Source organism: Littorina saxatilis, linkage group LG4 (assembly GCF_037325665.1).
Source record: "Littorina saxatilis isolate snail1 linkage group LG4, US_GU_Lsax_2.0, whole genome shotgun sequence".
Lineage (NCBI taxonomy): Eukaryota > Metazoa > Mollusca > Gastropoda > Littorinimorpha > Littorinidae > Littorina > Littorina saxatilis.
This window is the reverse complement of record NC_090248.1, coordinates 1,623,200-1,642,299: the sequence shown is the minus strand read 5'-3', so window position 1 is coordinate 1,642,299 and position 19,100 is coordinate 1,623,200. Positions and strand designations below refer to the sequence as shown.

At 45.1% G+C, this 19,100-nt stretch overlaps 1 protein-coding gene across 1 annotated transcript; it reads right to left on the bottom strand.

Moving 5' to 3' along the window:
* Positions 1–752: 752 nt before the first annotated feature.
* On the bottom strand, positions 753–18,892 carry LOC138963783 (protein Wnt-2b-like). The gene is made up of 5 exons (XM_070335638.1): positions 18,664–18,892; positions 9,884–10,161; positions 9,423–9,563; positions 5,662–5,785; positions 753–4,827 (listed from the first exon to the last, which is right to left on the bottom strand). The coding sequence occupies exons 1-5, from the start codon at positions 18,788–18,790 to the stop codon at positions 4,472–4,474; spliced, it is 1,026 nt and encodes a 341-aa protein (XP_070191739.1). The 5' UTR covers positions 18,791–18,892; the 3' UTR covers positions 753–4,471.
* Positions 18,893–19,100: the final 208 nt, after the last annotated feature.

The following is a 19,100-nucleotide window of genomic DNA, read 5'->3' as shown; positions in this document are numbered from 1 at the left end:
TGCCTCACCGTTATAGTGCTAACCACTGTCAAACAGCTTGATAGAGCACTGAAATGCTAATAGTTTTAAAACAGATTTTATTTTATAATGTGCATTGCCTCAAACAGCTTTATCATTGCAATTATAATACGTGTAAAAAAAGAGAAAAAAAGGCTTCATTATCGTAAAGCTGAACAACTGTACAACAGCACATCATACAGGGTGACCCAAAAAAAAGAGTACCCAAACAAAACGTCATAAATTGAACAAAAATAAAGCAATCTTCATAAAATTTATTTACACCCACAAGTAGCCTCTGCATGATTTCAACAGAAAATGTTAGCGTTCTAGCTTGTCTTTCAGGAAAGTTATGCTCATTCTACAGAACATGCTCCAAATGGCCTCCGCGCCGATTCAGGCAAACTTGAACTCGCCGCGCAAAGTTATCCATCACCCGCACACACTCCTGTTGCGAGATTCCGCGAATGGTTGTTGTGATGGCTCGCTTGAGTTCTGCGATTGTCTGTGGGTTGTTCCTGTAGACGTTGTCTTTCAGGAACCCCCAAAGATAGAAATCTGGGGGATTTAAATCCGGGGGAAGCCATTTGGAGCATGTTCTGTAGAATGAGCATAACTTTCCTGAAAGACAAGCTAGAACGCTAACATTTTTTGTTGAAATCATGCAGAGGCTACTTGTGTGTGTAAATAAATTTTATGAAGATTGCTTTATTTTTGTTCAATTTATGACGTTTTGTTTGGGTACTCTTTTTTGGGGGTCACCCTGTACTATGGAATTTGATACACATCTCACTCGGCATGAAACTATCACTCTTCTCTTCAATATATACATCAACTCGTTCCAATACATTGGCATCCTCGGCGGGATGGAGGTTACATTAAACAGTCCCTTTGACATGCTTGCCATAATAACAAGTATTACAAAACAAATAACATAAAAGCTATTGTATTTGGTGTCACAGCAGAGAATTCCCCCAATGTTTTTCAAGAGTATAATGAATGTGTTTTTCCCTTAACTCAAGGACAGGCTCTTTAACATAAAGCAGACTTACAAGTTTAACGTTTCATACGTTATCCCACATGCTACGATCATCAAAGAAACGAAGTCATCGAAAGACATAAATCTTATTAAGAAACCAAACAGAACAACAAACATTTACAGACATTCTTTGGTGTTTCAATCGCTGATGGTGAAATAAGTTGCACACTCTTGAAAGTGCTGAAATGTCGAGTCAGTCTCGCACACAAGATGGAAACTGTGTTCTCCTTGTCATGCAGTGCTTTATAAATACATGAAGGTAAATTACACGTGCTTGCAGCATGTTACATAAACATTCGATTGCAAGGAAATAAAGTTGGTTTCTCGCGAACTACATACTACTAGACATCGCACAATACTAACAGCAGTCACAATAGGAAAGTAAATGCATATTCTTAAGTCTGAGGTGAAGTTCGTCGCACAACCTATTGTTAAGTTTCAGGAGGCTTTTCTGACACTAGGAAGAGTCCGACACACAGGAAACAGCTCAGAGCAACTCAGAGTAGATCAGTATGTTTTCACACACGTGTGGGAAACAGAAAACAGCAGTGTAGATTCCTGGTCAAATCATGCATCACAATCTGCTATAGTTCCACGATAATGATCCTGAACACAGTAGTTTGTTCTCATGATATTACTCTTGCGAGATTCGGCTTTTTGTTTCATCCTGAAGACAGCAGTTAATCCTCATGGTAAAACCATGCATCTAATATCACTCTTGCAACATTCTACTTTCGTCATCTCCAAACTTTTCCTTAACCGCCTTTGTTAAACACACTGATACCAGGCGAAGATTGCTTATAAGACTGGCTTTGTTAAACACACTGATACCAGGCGAAGATTGCTTATAAGACTGGCTTTGTTAAACACACTGATACCAGGCGAAGATTGCTTATAAGACTGGCTTTGTTAAACACACTGATACCAGGCGAAGATTGCTTATAAGAATGGCTTTGCATTTTTGTTTGTATATCACAGAATGACATTTTCCCAGAAACAACACTGAAATCTTGATGTTTTGACGAATTTGATGCACACAACGTTTTCCTTTGGCTTCCTGTTTGCATAGGAGATAAAGTCACTATCAAACAGGCCATACAATATTGTCCCGCCACTGCACGTTTGTCGTCTACTTAAGCTTCTACGCTGTTGCAGCTCAGAGTTTTCACATGCGCAAGCAACAAAATTGCCTACGTGCACACCTGAATCGGGTTGCTGTCACTATCGCCCCCTGGTGTCAGTGCAGGCACTCAGACCAAACCCCTTTCCAAGTCCTCCAAGACTGTCCCCTGTGTGACAAGATGCGACAGTCCAGGCCTGCAGGAACGCATCCCAAAGCAAGCCCTGGAGGACGCCAGAAGACCTTCGTCGGACGTCCAGCTTCGCGCCAACCCTTGTAGTGATACTTTGTAACGGCGACAGGCAAAGCGCAGACAATTTTGGGAAAAAACTCAAAATCTCATCTATTTCTTGGTTTGTGTGTGCCTCACATGCAATGTCCATGGCGGTGTTGCTCCAGATATACCGACAACTGTCTAGGCATTCAGTGTTGACTGGACAGCAGAGGAACCCTCTGACCTTCAGCTCCGTCACACTACTGTTTGGCAGTGAAAGTAGGTCATTTCTTTGTGTGGAGTTATTCCCCTTTCAAAGTTTCATGTAAAGAGATACCGGATGCGGTATCAGTCTTGGCCTGGAGGAAGTGACGTCAAACCCAAGCTTTGGGGTAACACACAGCAACCATGACGTGAATACAGCAGTCACTGCACACTACAACCTCTCACGTGGGATGGTCTGCATCAGTCTTCTTCACGTGTGTGCAATACTTTTTTCTTTTTTTTTTAAATGTCTGCGGACGGTCACACCGTTCAAGCCTTTGTACGTCCCGTATCGTCGCTGAGGTTTACTCTCTTCATTTGTGATACTAGCACAAGTCGTCAAATCACATACACATTTGTGATACTAGCACAAGTCGTCAAATCACATACCCATTTGTGATACTAGCACAAGTCGTCAAATCACATACCCATTTGTTCTGTGTCCACACTTCATTGTGTTTGTCATGCAACTTTTGCTCGACCGGTAGTCGAGGACCGTAACAACCAACCACTTTATTAAGTTCGGTGTTCTTGAAAATACTCCGACGATTGGACCGTTTTTCACTGAGCCAAAGACCAAACTATTCCACTCCAATATAACGCCGACACGAATGCATAGACAGATGTACAAGCAAAGCATGCACAGTTGACGTTTTGTTCTCACTTTGTTTGTGTAGGATTGGGGGAAATCCGTCGGAACTGCAAGCACTGTTGACATATCATGATCATATATACACACATTGTGATCTCGACATCTCCCAGTAGTTCAACACACATTGTGATCTCGACATCTCCCAGTAGTTCTACACACATTGTGATCTCGACATCTCCCAGTAGTTCTACACACATTGTGATCTCGACATCTCCCAGTAGTTCAACACACATTGTGATCTCGACATCTCCCAGTAGTTCAACACACATTGTGATCTCGACATCTCCCAGTAGTTCAACACACATTGTGATCTCGACATCTCCCAGTAGTTCAACACACATTGTGATCTCGACATCTCCCAGTAGTTCAACACACATTGTGATCTCGACATCTCCCAGTAGTTCAACACACATTGTGATCTCGACATCTCCCAGTAGTTCAACACACATTGTGATCTCGACATCTCCCAGTAGTTCAACACACATTGTGATCTCGACATCTCCCAGTAGTTCAACACACATTGTGATCTCGACATCTCCCAGTAGTTCAACACACATTGTGATCTCGACATCTCCCAGTAGTTCAACACACATTGTGATCTCGACATCTCCCAGTAGTTCAACACACATTGTGATCTCGACATCTCCCAGTAGTTCAACACACATTGTGATCTCGACATCTCCCAGTAGTTCAACACACATTGTGATCTCGACATCTCCCAGTAGTTCAACACACATTGTGATCTCGACATCTCCCAGTAGTTCAACACACATTGTGATCTCGACATCTCCAAGTAGTTCAACACACATTTCTCCATGTTCAAATCACACCACTTTCAACATTCGGGCGAAATTTACAAAAAAGTGCTGGCTGCCTTTTTTTCAACTGCAGTTTTCTTTCCTTTCCGCACATAAGTGATTGTCACAAGCAATTGCAGCATATACACACACATCGGCGTTGAAGGAAGGTCCTGTGCAGACAAGTGTGACCTGAGGACATTAAGCCCCAACAGGCAGTCAGAAGGAAGTTTTCAGTGTTGTTTTGTGATAGTTGTGCAGAAAATAATCAAGACACACCATTTTTACGACAATCGTTTCCGCTTTGGACTTCTCCCATTGGCGTTGCACGAAGATCTGTGTTGAGATTTGTGATAGTTGTGCACAAGCGAAACACACACCGGCCAACTTATGACAACCGATTCCGCTTTGGACTTCTGCCATTGTACATATTCTCCTCGACTCCCGACCTCGAGTGTTCTCTGTGTTTTTCCGATGAGCTGGTGCTGCCGTATTTCCTGGCTCCATTGGTGTTGAGCTGCGACCTGAAGAGCTCTGACTCCGGGGGACCTTTACAGGTGTGGACGTCCACCCAGCGCCGACACTCCTTGCAGACGACGAAGCAGCACCAGTGGAACTTGCACTCGCACTTGTCCACCTTGCGCACGGTCTTGGTGTCGTAGCCACGCCCACAGCACATGATGTCACAGCCGTCAGTGCCCAGTGACGTCTTGTTGCACGAGCGTCCTGTCGTGCCCAGTGAGCCTGGGGATAAACACAATATTTGCAACTTTTGTTTTCATTTTCCAAAACAAACATTTGAATGAATGGTCTGAATTGCACCAATTGTGTGTTCGAAAATTGTGTGTGTGTGTGTGTGTGTGTGTGTGTGTGTGTGTGTGTGTGTGTGTGTGTGTGTGTGTTTGGGGGGCTCTTGAACCAAGAGGGTCATGTCACACCGACTCCGTTTTTGAAAACAAATATTCTCTTTCCCTTTGGGACTTTTTTCCCCAACAGTCGCTGAGATTTAGAATAGATACCGTGAGACAAGTGTAAGTATATTATGGATACCGTGAGACAAGTGTAAGTATATTATGGATACCGTGAGACAAGTGTAAGTATATTATGGATACCGTGAGACAAGTGTAAGTATATTATGGATACCGTGAGACAAGTGTAAGTATATTATGGATACCGTGAGACAAGTGTAAGTATATTATGGATACCGTGAGACAAGTGTAAGTATATTATGGATACCGTGAGACAAGTGTAAGTATATTATGGATACCGTGAGACAATTGTAAGTATATTATGGATACCGTGAGACAAGTGTAAGTATATTATGGATACCGTGAGACAATTGTAAGTATATTATCTATGTTACAACTCAAACAAAACCACATTAAACCGAATTAATTTCTACATCGAAAAAACAACGTATTCACATGTTCTATAACAAGCACTGTACGTTACCTTACGTACGTTGCATTTACGTTACATTACGTTACACTTCGTCCGTTGTATTCAGGTTACATTGCGTTACAATTCGTACGTTGTATTCTGGTTACATTGCGTTACAATTCGCTTAATGTTGCTTACCGATGCCTTCATCTTTGACACAATAGTCCGGACTCTTTTCAAAGTACACGAGGTCGGACCGGGTCGGTCGCTTGTGATTCTTGTTAGCGACAATCAGCCCCGTGCCCTCCTGGTTGATCATCACCTGCACACATCTTCATCATTAGGCAAAAAAAAAAAAAGTGTGGTTATGGTAACATAGCAAAAAAAATAGGGTAGGAAGGTAGGCAATCACTTTTTAAAAAAACAAATTTTTTCTAATGTGTACAAATTAAACCTACTTGACAGGGAAATAAGTGTGCGACTCGAGCGCTTTCGCTTTCATTGCGTTTTCTGCACTCGTTTTCTTGGTTTTTGTGGGTTTTTTGACAAAGGTAATAAAAAGATATAGGGTCGGCCCCTAAAAATAGGGTAGGTTGGGTTACCGTAACCACACCTATTTTTTTTTTAGGCCTTATGCACTCACTTTCTGCATGAAAATTATCAGAATCCTAAAAGTTTAAAAAAAAGATGAAGGTAATATTTCACCAATGGGATAACAAATCTAAAAACAATACAGAAAGGTAATGGAGAGAAATCTATATATATATTACTAGAGGAATACCCGGCTTCGCCGGGGTGAATCGCAAGACAGAGACGACAGCGTGGCGGTTCACCACAATCACCTTTGAAACACACACACACACACAGAGAAGCCGTATATGTATATGACAGTAAGAACAACTTACGGGTGCAAGGGAAGCGTTCTGGACAGCGCAGTGACATTCTAAAAATAGTAACTTAGAAACGGGAAAATGGATTGAAGCCACACGAAGGCGCAAACCACTGGAGAAGATAAGGAAGAGTTACTGGGAATGGTGAATTCGCCGGGGTGAATCGCGAGACAGAGACAGACAGCGTGGCGGTTCACCACAATCACCTTTGAAGGCGAAGTCCTGTCAAACGGGTTTGAGATTTTTAGAGCTTATTTCTTAGCCCTATATTATCTGCTGTGGCTTCTCAAATGCCAGAACATACAGACAGACAAAAGCCGCTAGACCACATCACAAACAGAACTCTATAATCCACAGGTGTTGCTTACACACACACACAAACACACACACACACAGAGAAGTCGTATCTATATATGTATATCTATATCTATAAATATATATATAGAGATAGGTGACAGTGTATTTTTCGCGTGGCTATAAATTGATTCGACCTTTTCACTTTGACAGTAAGAACAACTTGAGATTTTTAGAGCTTATTTCTTAGCCCTATATTATCTGTTGTGGCTTCTCATCGACCAGGTTGTGTCCGGGGTCTACCTGAATATGCCCACCAAATTTGAACCAGATCCATCGAGAACTTTGGCCGTGCATCGCGAACACACACACACACACACACCCACACACACACACACACACAGACATACACAAGCCTTATATATATATATATATATATAGATACTCAAGGGCAAAAGATAGTTCACGCTTTTGAATTCTGTGTCACAAGCATAATATTAAAGGCAATGGATTGACGAAGGCCATTTTACTGTGGGTTGCACGTGGATATCAGGAATGTGCACACGGTAACCGCGTCATGATTTGCACGTGGTATCAGGAATCTGCACACGGTAACCGCGTCATGATCTGCACGTGGTATCAGGAATCTGCACACGGTAACCGCGTCATGATCTGCACGTGGTATCAGGAATCTGCACACGGTAACCGCGTCATGATTTGCACGTGGTATCAGGAATCTGCACACGGTAACCGCGTCATGATCTGCACGTGGTATCAGGAATCTGCACACGGTAACCGCGTCATGATTTGCACGTGGTATCAGGAATCTGCACACGGTAACCGCGTCATGATCTGCACGTGGTATCAGGAATCTGCACACGGTAACCGCGTCATGATTTGCACGTGGTATCAGGAATCTGCACACGGTAACCGCGTCATGATCTGCACGTGGTATCAGGAATCTGCACACGGTAACCGCGTCATGATCTGCACGTGGTATCAGGAATCTGCACACGGTAACCGCGTCATGATCTGCACGTGGTATCAGGAATCTGCACACGGTAACCGCGTCATGATTTGCACGTGGTATCAGGAATCTGCACACGGTAACCGCGTCATGATCTGCACGTGGTATCAGGAATCTGCACACGGTAACCGCGTCATGATTTGCACGTGGTATCAGGAATCTGCACACGGTAACCGCGTCATGATCTGCACGTGGATATCAGGAATCTGCACACGGTAACCGCGTCATGATTTGCACGTGGTATCAGGAATCTGCACACGGTAACCGCGTCATGATTTGCACGTGGTATCAGGAATCTGCACACGGTAACCGCGTCATGATCTGCACGTGGATATCAGGAATGTGCACACGGTAACCGCGTCATGATTTGCACGTGCATTTTACGATTTCGGCAATCTGAACCCCGTCAAATAAGTTGACATTTCTATTTTGTTGCTGGCCTGGAGAGCATAATTATATTTGTTTTACTTTCACAACGGCTGATCTGATGCCACTTTTGAAATGCAGTTATGAGACCGGACCACAAGTTTATACCCTCAGACTTGGGGTATTTCTTGTGTGTGTTTTGTCTTGTGAATTATTTATGTATAAGTGAAAGAAAACAAGCGCTGACCTTGAGGGGTCAGGACACCCCGTTCCCAAACTAAGAGGCGGTGAACAATAGCAGTTGTGGAACGATCACTCATCCTTTTTATTTTAAGACCGTGTTTCTCCCATGTCCAAGAAACACACGAAATTTTAGCCCAATCGGCAGATATAAAACCAAAGATCTGATTGCGGTCAGAAGGGCAAACTAACAGACTGACACAATCAGACACAGTGAATCTCATACAGCAAACGAATGAAACCTATAAACAAGTCGCGTAAGGCGAAATTACTACATTTAGTCAAGCTGTCTAACTCACAGAATGAAACTAATCGCACTGCATTTTTTCACCACTGAAGACAAGACAGGTTCGTCAATTCCTGCGAGAAGGAAATCGCTCCTTTTTCACGTGCAAAACGAAGTGAAATTGACAAGTCAGAATAGCGCGGTAGCGTATTGCGCTAAGCAATAACGCGCGCTTTTCTGTATTCTTTTTAATTGTCTGAGCTTGTCTTGAATACAACATATCCTATATATATGTTTTTGGAATCAGAAAATGATAAAGGATCAGATGAAATAACTTTTGGATCGATTTCTTAAATTTTAATCGTAGTACTAATTAACCTATGTTCGTTAATTGTGATCACATTTTTAGAGCAACCATGTCGACATACGTATATATTTTTGATTCAGAATTTGATGAACAATACGATGCAATCAATTTTTGTTATATGTTTGAGACAATTGGATGTTAATGACAACTTTGATGAGCAAACTCATGAATTAATTTGTAAGCCTCCAAGCTCAAAATATGATACCAAAGTCCGGGCTTTGTCAAAGATTGCTTTACCAAAATTTCAACAAAATTGGTTGGACTGAAAATGAGAGCGTGACAGTGCTGCCTCAACTTTCACAAAAAGCCGGATATGACGTCATCAAGGACAATTATCAACAAAATAAAAAAAGTCTGGGGGTACTATACTCAGGAACTCTCATGTTAATTTTCAGGAAGATCGGTCATTTAGCCTAGTTTTCTCGGAACCGATCTATACACACACACATGTACACACATACACCACGACCCTCGTCTGGATTCCCCGTCTGTATGTTAAAACATTTAGTCATAACTTGACTAAATGTAAAAAGACCCGTGTTGCAGTACCTGAGTGGCGCCGTTGTGCTTGGTCTTGAGGTAGTTGCCGACACGCCGGAAGTCCTGCATGGCGAGCCAGCACGTACGAATCGTGCACGACCCGCTGACCCCGTGACACTTGCACTCCAGCTTGCGGTACTTCTTCACCGCCTGAATGGATTCAATTAAATTGTATTGTATTGTATTGTATTGTGTTAAAATAAATTGTATTGTATCAAATTGTATTGAAGTGTGTCGCGTCATATCGTGTAATATCGTAAAATACTGTCCAGTCTTGTCTTGTCTTGTAATAAATTGTATTGCATTGCATTGCATGGTATTGCATTGCATGGTATAGTATTGTATAGTATTGTCTTGTATTGTATGGTATGGTATTGTTTTGTATTGTATGGTATGGTATGGTATGGTATGGTATGGTATGGTATGGTATTGTATTGTATCGTATCGTATTGTATTAACCCCCTACTCACCCGGCGCCCAGCACGGTTGTTGTGCAGGTTCATCAGGGCACGGGCGTCCCGCACTTTGCGCTCCTTGGCGTCGATGAACATCCTGGAGAACTTGCTCCCGTAGCGCACGTTGTCCGAGCATCCCCCCCAGTCAAAGGTGCCCCGCTTGTCCCGCCCCGTCCCCCGCTTGGTGGGGTCACAGGCACAGTAGTGCAGCTGACCTTTGCTACATGCCCGCGTAATAGCGTGTACCACTCCCGCCGCGGAAATGGCGTAGACAAACGCTGCTTCTCTGCTCCCTGGAATGGACAGAGGTTATCAAATCATGGTGAGAAATGGCGTAGACAAACGCTGCTTCTCTGCTCCCTGGAATGGACAGAGGTTATCAAATCATGGTGAGAAATGGCGAAGACAAACGCTGCTTCTCTGCTCCCTGGAATGGACAGAGGTTATCAAATCATGGTGAGAAATGGCGTAGACAAACGCTGCCTCTCTGCTCCCTGGAATGGACAGAGGTTATCAAATCATGGTGAGAAATGGCGTAGACAAACGCTGCCTTCTCTGCTCCCTGGAATGGACAGAGGTTATCAAATCATGGTGAGAAATGGCGAAGACAAACGCTGCTTCTCTGCTCCCTGGAATGGACAGAGGTTATCAAATCATGGTGAGAAATGGCGTAGACAAACGCTGCTTCTCTGCTCCCTGGAATGGACAGAGGTTATCAAATCATGGTGAGAAATGGCGTAGACAAACGCTGCTTCTCTGATCCCTGGAATGGACAGAGGTTATCAAATCATGGTGAGAAATGGCGAAGACAAACGCTGCTTCTCTGCTCCCTGGAATGGACAGAGGTTATCAAATCATGGTGAGAAATGGCGAAGACAAACGCTGCTTCTCTGCTCCCTGGAATGGACAGAGGTTATCAAATCATGGTGAGAAATGGCGTAGACAAACGCTGCTTCTCTGCTCCCTGGAATGGACAGAGGTTATCAAATCATGGTGAGAAATGGCGTAGACAAACGCTGCTTCTCTGCTCCCTGGAATGGACAGAGGTTATCAAATCATGGTGAGAAATGGCGAAGACAAACGCTGCTTCTCTGCTCCCTGGAATGGACAGAGGTTATCAAATCATGGTGAGAAATGGCGTAGACAAACGCTGCTTCTCTGCTCCCTGGAATGGACAGAGGTTATCAAATCATGGTGAGAAATGGCGTAGACAAACGCTGCTTCTCTGCTCCCTGGAATGGACAGAGGTTATCAAATCATGGTGAGAAATGGCGAAGACAAACGCTGCTTCTCTGCTCCCTGGAATGGACAGAGGTTATCAAATCATGGTGAGAAATGGCGAAGACAAACGCTGCTTCTCTGCTCCCTGGAATGGACAGAGGTTATCAAATCATGGTGAGAAATGGCGTAGACAAACGCTGCTTCTCTGCTCCCTGGAATGGACAGAGGTTATCAAATCATGGTGAGAAATGGCGTAGACAAACGCTGCTTCTCTGCTCCCTGGAATGGACAGAGGTTATCAAATCATGGTGAGAAATGGCGTAGACAAACGCTGCTTCTCTGCTCCCTGGAATGGACAGAGGTTATCAAATCATGGTGAGAAATGGCGTAGACAAACGCTGCTTCTCTGCTCCCTGGAATGAACAGAGGTTAACAAATCATGGTGAGAAATGGCGAAGACAAACTCTGCTTCTCTGCTCCCTGGAATGGATAGAGGTTAACAAATCATGGTGAGAAATGGCGAAGACAAACGCTGGTTCTCTGCTCCCTGGAATGGACAGAGGTTATCAAATCATGGTGAGAAATGGCGTAGACAAACGCTGCTTCTCTGCTCCCTGGAATGGACAGAGGTTATCAAATCATGGTGAGAAATGGCGTAGACAAACGCTGCTTCTCTGCTCCCTGGAATGGACAGAGGTTATCAAATCATGGTGAGAAATGGCGTAGACAAACGCAGCTTCTCTGCTCCCTGGAATGGACAGAGGTTATCAAATCATGGTGAGAAATGGCGTAGACAAACGCTGCTTCTCTGCTCCCTGGAATGGACAGAGGTTATCAAATCATGGTGAGAAATGGCGTAGACAAACGCAGCTTCTCTGCTCCCTGGAATGGACAGAGGTTATCAAATCATGGTGAGAAATGGCGAAGACAAACGCTGCTTCTCTGCTCCCTGGAATGGATAGAGGTTAACAAATCATGGTGAGAAATGGCGAAGACAAACGCTGCTTCTCTGCTCCCTGGAATGGACAGAGGTTATCAAATCATGGTGAGAAATGGCGAAGACAAACGCTGCTTCTCTGCTCCCTGGAATGGATAGAGGTTAACAAATCATGGTGAGAAATGGCGAAGACAAACGCTGCTTTTCTGCTCCCTGGAATGAACAGAGGTTATCAAATCATGGTGAGAAATGGCGTAGACAAACGCTGCTTCTCTGCTCCCTGGAATGGACAGAGGTTATCAAATCATGGTGAGAAATGGCGTAGACAAACGCTGCTTCTCTGCTCCCTGGAATGGACAGAGGTTATCAAATCATGGTGAGAAATGGCGTAGACAAACGCTGCTTCTCTGCTCCCTGGAATGGACAGAGGTTATCAAATCATGGTGAGAAATGGCGAAGACAAACGCTGCTTCTCTGCTCCCTGGAATGAACAGAGGTTAACAAATCATGGTGAGAAATGGCGAAGACAAACGCTGGTTCTCTGCTCCCTGGAATGGACAGAGGTTATCAAATCATGGTGAGAAATGGCGTAGACAAACGCTGCTTCTCTGCTCCCTGGAATGGACAGAGGTTATCAAATCATGGTGAGAAATGGCGAAGACAAACGCTGCTTCTCTGCTCCCTGGAATGGACAGAGGTTATCAAATCATGGTGAGAAATGGCGAAGACAAACGCTGCTTCTCTGCTCCCTGGAATGGACAGAGGTTATCAAATCATGGTGAGAAATGGCGTAGACAAACGCTGCTTCTCTGCTCCCTGGAATGGACAGAGGTTATCAAATCATGGTGAGAAATGGCGTAGACAAACGCTGCTTCTCTGCTCCCTGGAATGGACAGAGGTTATCAAATCATGGTGAGAAATGGCGTAGACAAACGCTGCTTCTCTGCTCCCTGGAATGGACAGAGGTTATCAAATCATGGTGAGAAATGGCGAAGACAAACGCTGCTTCTCTGCTCCCTGGAATGGATAGAGGTTAACAAATCATGGTGAGAAATGGCGAAGACAAACGCTGCTTCTCTGCTCCCTGGAATGAACAGAGGTTAACAAATCATGGTGAGAAATGGCGAAGACAAACTCTGCTTCTCTGCTCCCTGGAATGGATAGAGGTTAACAAATCATGGTGAGAAATGGCGAAGACAAACGCTGCTTCTATGCTCCCTGGAATGAACAGAGGTTAACAAATCATGGTGAGAAATGGCGAAGACAAACGTTGCTTCTCTGCTCCCTGGAATGAACAGAGGTTAACAAATCATGGTGAGAAATGGCGAAGACAAACGCTGCTTCTCTGCTCCCTGGAATGGATAGAGGTTAACAAATCATGGTGAGAAATGGCGAAGACAAACGCTGCTTCTCTGCTCCCTGGAATGGATAGAGGTTAACAAATCATGGTGAGAAATGGCGAAGACAAACGCTGCTTTTCTGCTCCCTGGAATGAACAGAGGTTAACAAATCATGGTGAGAAATGGCACCCCCCCCAAAAAAATGGTGAGAAATGGCGTAGACAAACGCAGCTTCTCTGCTCCCTGGAATGAACAGAGGTTAACAAATCATGGTGAGAAATGGCGAAGACAAACGCTGCTTCTCTGCTCCCTGGAATGAACAGAGGTTAACAAATCTTGGTGAGAAATGGCGTAGACAAACGCAGTTTCTCTGCTCCCTGGAATGAACAGAGGTTAACAAATCATGGTGAAAAATGGCAAAGACAAACGCTGCTTCTCTGCTCCCTGGAATGAACAGAGGTTAACAAATCATGGTGAGAAATGGCGAAGACAAACGCTGCTTCTCTGCTCCCTGGAATGGATAGAGGTTAACAAATCATGGTGAGAAATGGCGAAGACAAACGCTGCTTCTCTGCTCCCTGGAATGAACAGAGGTTAACAAATCATGGTGAGAAATGGCGAAGACAAACGCTGCTTCTATGCTCCCTGGAATGAACAGAGGTTAACAAATCATGGTGAGAAATGGCGAAGACAAACGCTGCTTCTCTGCTCCCTGGAATGAACAGAGGTTAACAAATCATGGTGAGAAATGGCGAAGACAAACGCTGCTTCTCTGCTCCCTGGAATGAACAGAGGTTAACAAATCATGGTGAGAAATGGCGAAGACAAACGCTGCTTCTCTGCTCCCTGGAATGGATAGAGGTTAACAAATCATGGTGAGAAATGGCGAAGACAAACGCTGCTTCTCTGCTCCCTGGAATGGATAGAGGTTAACAAATCATTGGGAGAAATAAGCGGAGCTAGCTCCTTTTTACATGCTTTAGGTCTCGTATCCTGATCTTCCTCTGGGTTTGATTTATGGATGTATTTGTGGTTATTCATTTGATTCTACTCTTTATTATTCGTGCTGTAACTGAGTACAGGTGACTGGCGGTAAGAAGCAAGGCGAGAGTTATCAGAACAACAAGAATCACTGTTTACCGGGGCGACAACTTTACAACACAGCGACCTGGCTTCTTGACTTGGGGAACAGTTGACACTTAGTGGAATCTTCCAGAAAAATCAACAAGGTGGCGGTGACACCTGTCAGCAACAACAACGTTCACTTCTTTCTCAGCACCCTGACACGTACCGAACATTACCCACACTTAAATCAACACGATATCAGTGACAGAAAACAACCACCTGAAATACATTGTCGTCATTCTCATCCTTCTCTCGTCCACACCACGTCATCCCGCCACCCCCCTCCTACCCCCCTCCCCCCCTCCCTTCCACCCCAACGTTGAGACAGATTCCAGCGAGGAGACGGTGCGAGGAGGGTCCGGAACCAGAGCGGCCGGAGAGCGGACAGCGGGCGAAAGGAGGCAGCGAGGCGACAGACTGGGTCAACACGGGGCATTGTGGTCAGTCCGATGGACACACAGCCCCACACGCTGACCGAGCCATGACAGGAGCGGCTGGGTGCGAGGCGGAATCAGGAGCCGTGTTTGTCCTGATGCTTTTAGTGGTAATGTCTCGGTCCGCTGCCGTCAGGTCTTTGTTAAAGCCGCACTGCTTTCAGTGGTAATGTCTCGGTCCGCTGCCGTCAGGTCTTTGTTAAAGCCACACTGCTTTCAGTGGTAATGTCTCTCTCCACTGCCGTCAGGTCTTTGTTAAAGCCACACTGCTTTCAGTGGTAATGTCTCTCTCCACTGCCGTCAGGTCTTTGTTAAAGCCACACTGCTTTCAGTGGTAATGTCTCTCTCCACTGCCGTCAGGTCTTTGTTAAAGCCACACTGCTTTCAGTGGTAATGTCTCTCTCCACTGCCGTCAGGTCTTTGTTAAAGCCACACTGCTTTCAGTGGTAATGTCTCTCTCCACTGCCGTCAGGTCTTTGTTAAAGCCACACTGCTTTCAGTGGTAATGTCTCTCTCCGCTGCCGTCAGGTCTTTGTTAAAGCCACACTGCTTTCAGTGGTAATGTCTCTCTCCGCTGCCGTCAGGTCTTTGTTAAAGCCACACTGCTTTCAGTGGTAATGTCTCTCTCCACTGCCGTCAGGTCTTTGTTAAAGCCACAGTCCTTCTCATGAAAACAGTTCTGGTCTGTGACTGAGGTCTGGTCTGTGACTGAGGTCTGTGACTGAGGTCTGTGACTGAGGTCTGTGACTGAGGTCTGTGACTGAGGTCTGTGACCGAGGTCTGTGACCGAGGTCTGTGACCGAGGTCTGTGACTGAGGTCTGGTCTGTGACTGAGGTCTGTGACTGAGGTCTGTGACTGAGGTCTGTGACTGAGGTCTGTGACTGAGGTCTGGCTGGGCTTGCACGAAGACCATCCCTCTACCTACACTTCGTCACACACCACACACCAAACATCACAATCTTCACTGTCCTGTGCAGAGTAGAATATTGTCGTGAATTAATTTCATAGTTTGACACTGGTGTCCGTCAAGAAAGTAATTGATCGAACATGGTAACCGTGCACACAGAGCACCCTGACTGCTGACTGTGGGTGTGTGACCAAGTGGAGGGGTGGCCTTACCCCACGTGACAGCCTGGCCAGATGTGATATTGTCAGCAGAAGCCTCAACACGAACAGGAACGTGCCTTGAACACCTCTTGCTTCCGCCCTCTTCCTTCCCCCCTCTTTTTCTCATTTATTGTTCGATCCATCTATGTCCTCCCTGACCCCCCCCCCCACTCCCTGCCCGCCACACCCCCCCCCCCTCCAATATCACCGCCCCCGTCGCTGGAATCCGGATCTTCATGTCTGGTTGCAGCACATGTGGGGCTTCAAAAAAAGTGCGCATCCCTGCGTCATATGGGGCATAATACGCACTAGAAGCCAAAATCACGTATTAGAAAATCATTGAGGGGGTCCCGGGACGCACTAAACCTTAATAGAGCGGGTCCTGGGACGCACTAAATTTCCGCTGTCGTGTGTATACCGTAGTATAGTTGAAGTGTCCTCTTCGAATATTCTGATGAAAAAACCCACTCTATATCACACTATTCGCGATAACAATTAATGCGTTAAATGGACACAGGGGGTTTGGGGACCATGGATTATGGGGACCCTCTAAAACTCCGCGTAGGATGTCCATGGACCCTCTAAACATTCAAAATGAGGGGCCCGAGACTCTAGGACGGGCGTCCGTGGGGACCCGCTGACATGGGGGCGGGTTGCTGTTTCATGTGCCTGTTTCTTTGTTTATTTCCGTGTTTGAAATCGGCGTGCGGGTCTGTTTTTCCCTTGTACGTGCGCGCGATAGCTGTCGCGGTGTATGAGTGCGACTACACGTGCCGCCTTGGCGTGTGTGTGCGAGTGTGCGAGGGCTGTATTTTGTATATTGATTATTTGATACATGTATGAATGTGTCTCCAGGAATATGTTTTGTTTTAATCTTGTGTCGATACTATTTAGTTCTGGCTCGTTATTAGCCATTGAGTATAACTGTTTTATCATCATTGCTTTGTTGTTGTTCTTTGGCCATTTACGTTGAATGACTTGTTACACATCGACATTGATAGTTTTATTCTTCTTCTTCTTCGTCGTTCACTAGATAGTTTTATTATAATAACCTTTTCTAATTCCTATTAACTCGATGTTCTTTAACTATATGTATAAATAAATACATATTGTAAAGCATATTGTGTTATTGTATTTGTCAGACTTGATTGTACCAAGTCCCTACACATGTTGTAATGCGCTTAATTAGAGCCAAATATTTTTGTTTTTTGTAAGGGATAGGCGCAATATAAATACACTTTATTATTATTTATTATTATTATGTCTGCAGTCGTGTTGCCCTCTCAACTAACACGCTCTCTATTTCAACTACTGCTTCTTTCCGTGACGAGGGAAATAAAGATAGGCTCTGTGCTGTTTCTCTCCCGCAGGCTTTTCTCTTATTGTTTCAGTGTTGTCATATAAAGAATGTACCAAGGAGATAATCTCTGTCAAATTAACGGTCTCACATGGACTGATCGAGGAGCTATACACCTTTGGGTTGGGGGGGTTAGATTGTTGTTACCAAACACCAGGAATGCCTTTCAATCAGCGTTTCAACGTGTAGTTATTCACATTTTACATGTTGTGTTGCTTTTTGTGCTTGTTTTTAATTGAAGATTGCAAAAATGTCCCATGTAGCCTACTCTGTCTTTTTTCAAGGTCGACCTTTAACTCCGAATGTCTTTTTCGTGCTCACTCGAGAATTTATAAACTTCACCTTTCCTCACGTTGTCTTCCAATCTCAAATCATACCTTCCCCGACTTGAAAGGTGTCAACCTCCACTGTCTTGTACAGTTGCCCAGAAACCTAGAAGAGCAGGGGTGCTGCCAATCAGCTCCTCTCGCTGTCAGAAGACCCCGGGTGTCAAGTTAGACGAGAGTTTACCTAAACTTGTTGAAGCGTGAACACGTTAACGCCTCACAATTTGACGCTTGATTGGCCACGCGTGGCCTGAAATCTATTTCGAGACGCACTCTGTGTTCTCTGAGAAATTGGGCGTACTAACGTCGTCCTCGCATCGGCTCTCGTCATTTTGTAGACGTTTCAAATGACCTTCAGCGACATCCACGCTGCTTTCTAACATGAGAAGTACCTACGTCTTAAATAAATATCAAGATGTCTGTGTGTCTCCATTTTGAGAATGAAACGTTCTGAAAAGTAACAGTAAACGACCCTTTTCTCGTGTTCTCTGATGAACTACAATGGGACCCCCCCCCCCCCACCCCCAACCCACCCCCCCCCCCTCTAAGAATCTGTCGCTTTGGGCTGTTGTGCACACAAACGTTACAAACGGTAGGAAACCAGCTGCCGAGTCGGATTGGTTGAACATGAGTTTTGTTTGTGATTTCAACCAATCCGAACTCAGGGCTGGTTCCCAACTGGTTGGTAACTTGTGCATGGACATGAGACGGAGAGTGGGACACAAACATAGATGAAAGACGACACGAAAGACGACACGAAAGACGACACGAAAGACAGACACTGACTCTCCTGCACATGTTGCATTGAGAGCGCTTACTTGCCTGTGTTTATGGGAGAACAACACACACACAAAACACACATCGCAACTATTTCAATAAAGTCCGCGTCAGAGAAGCACTAAAAACAACACCACACCCACAGCCTTATAAGGTTAAACTCCGCTGACCTTTCAGCATGACCTTGCCGAAGACGGAGGCGTCCCTGCTGAGCGTGGTGCAGTTCCAGCGCTGGGAGCGGAACTGGTACTGACACTCCTCCACTCCCAGCCGCGCCCCCTCCGCCAGCGACACCATGACGTCAGGGTGATGACGACACAGCCGCCTCTGACGTCCGATCAGCCCCGGAACGTTATCACACAGCACGCCCGTCCCTGACGCGTGGATCGGCAGCTGGCTGATGAACCTGGCAAAGAACGAAACAATCAATTAACAAATAGGAATGAGGTGTTAAGAACGATTTAAAGTCGAACATCCGTCTCCAGCCTCGTCTAAGCAGTCGAAGGACACAGAGCTAGATTTAGCGCACCTAAAAGGATTTAGTGTTGTCAGCGACACCGGATGTAGTCCGAACACGAACAAATCGGAGCTACATCTTTCGCGTTCG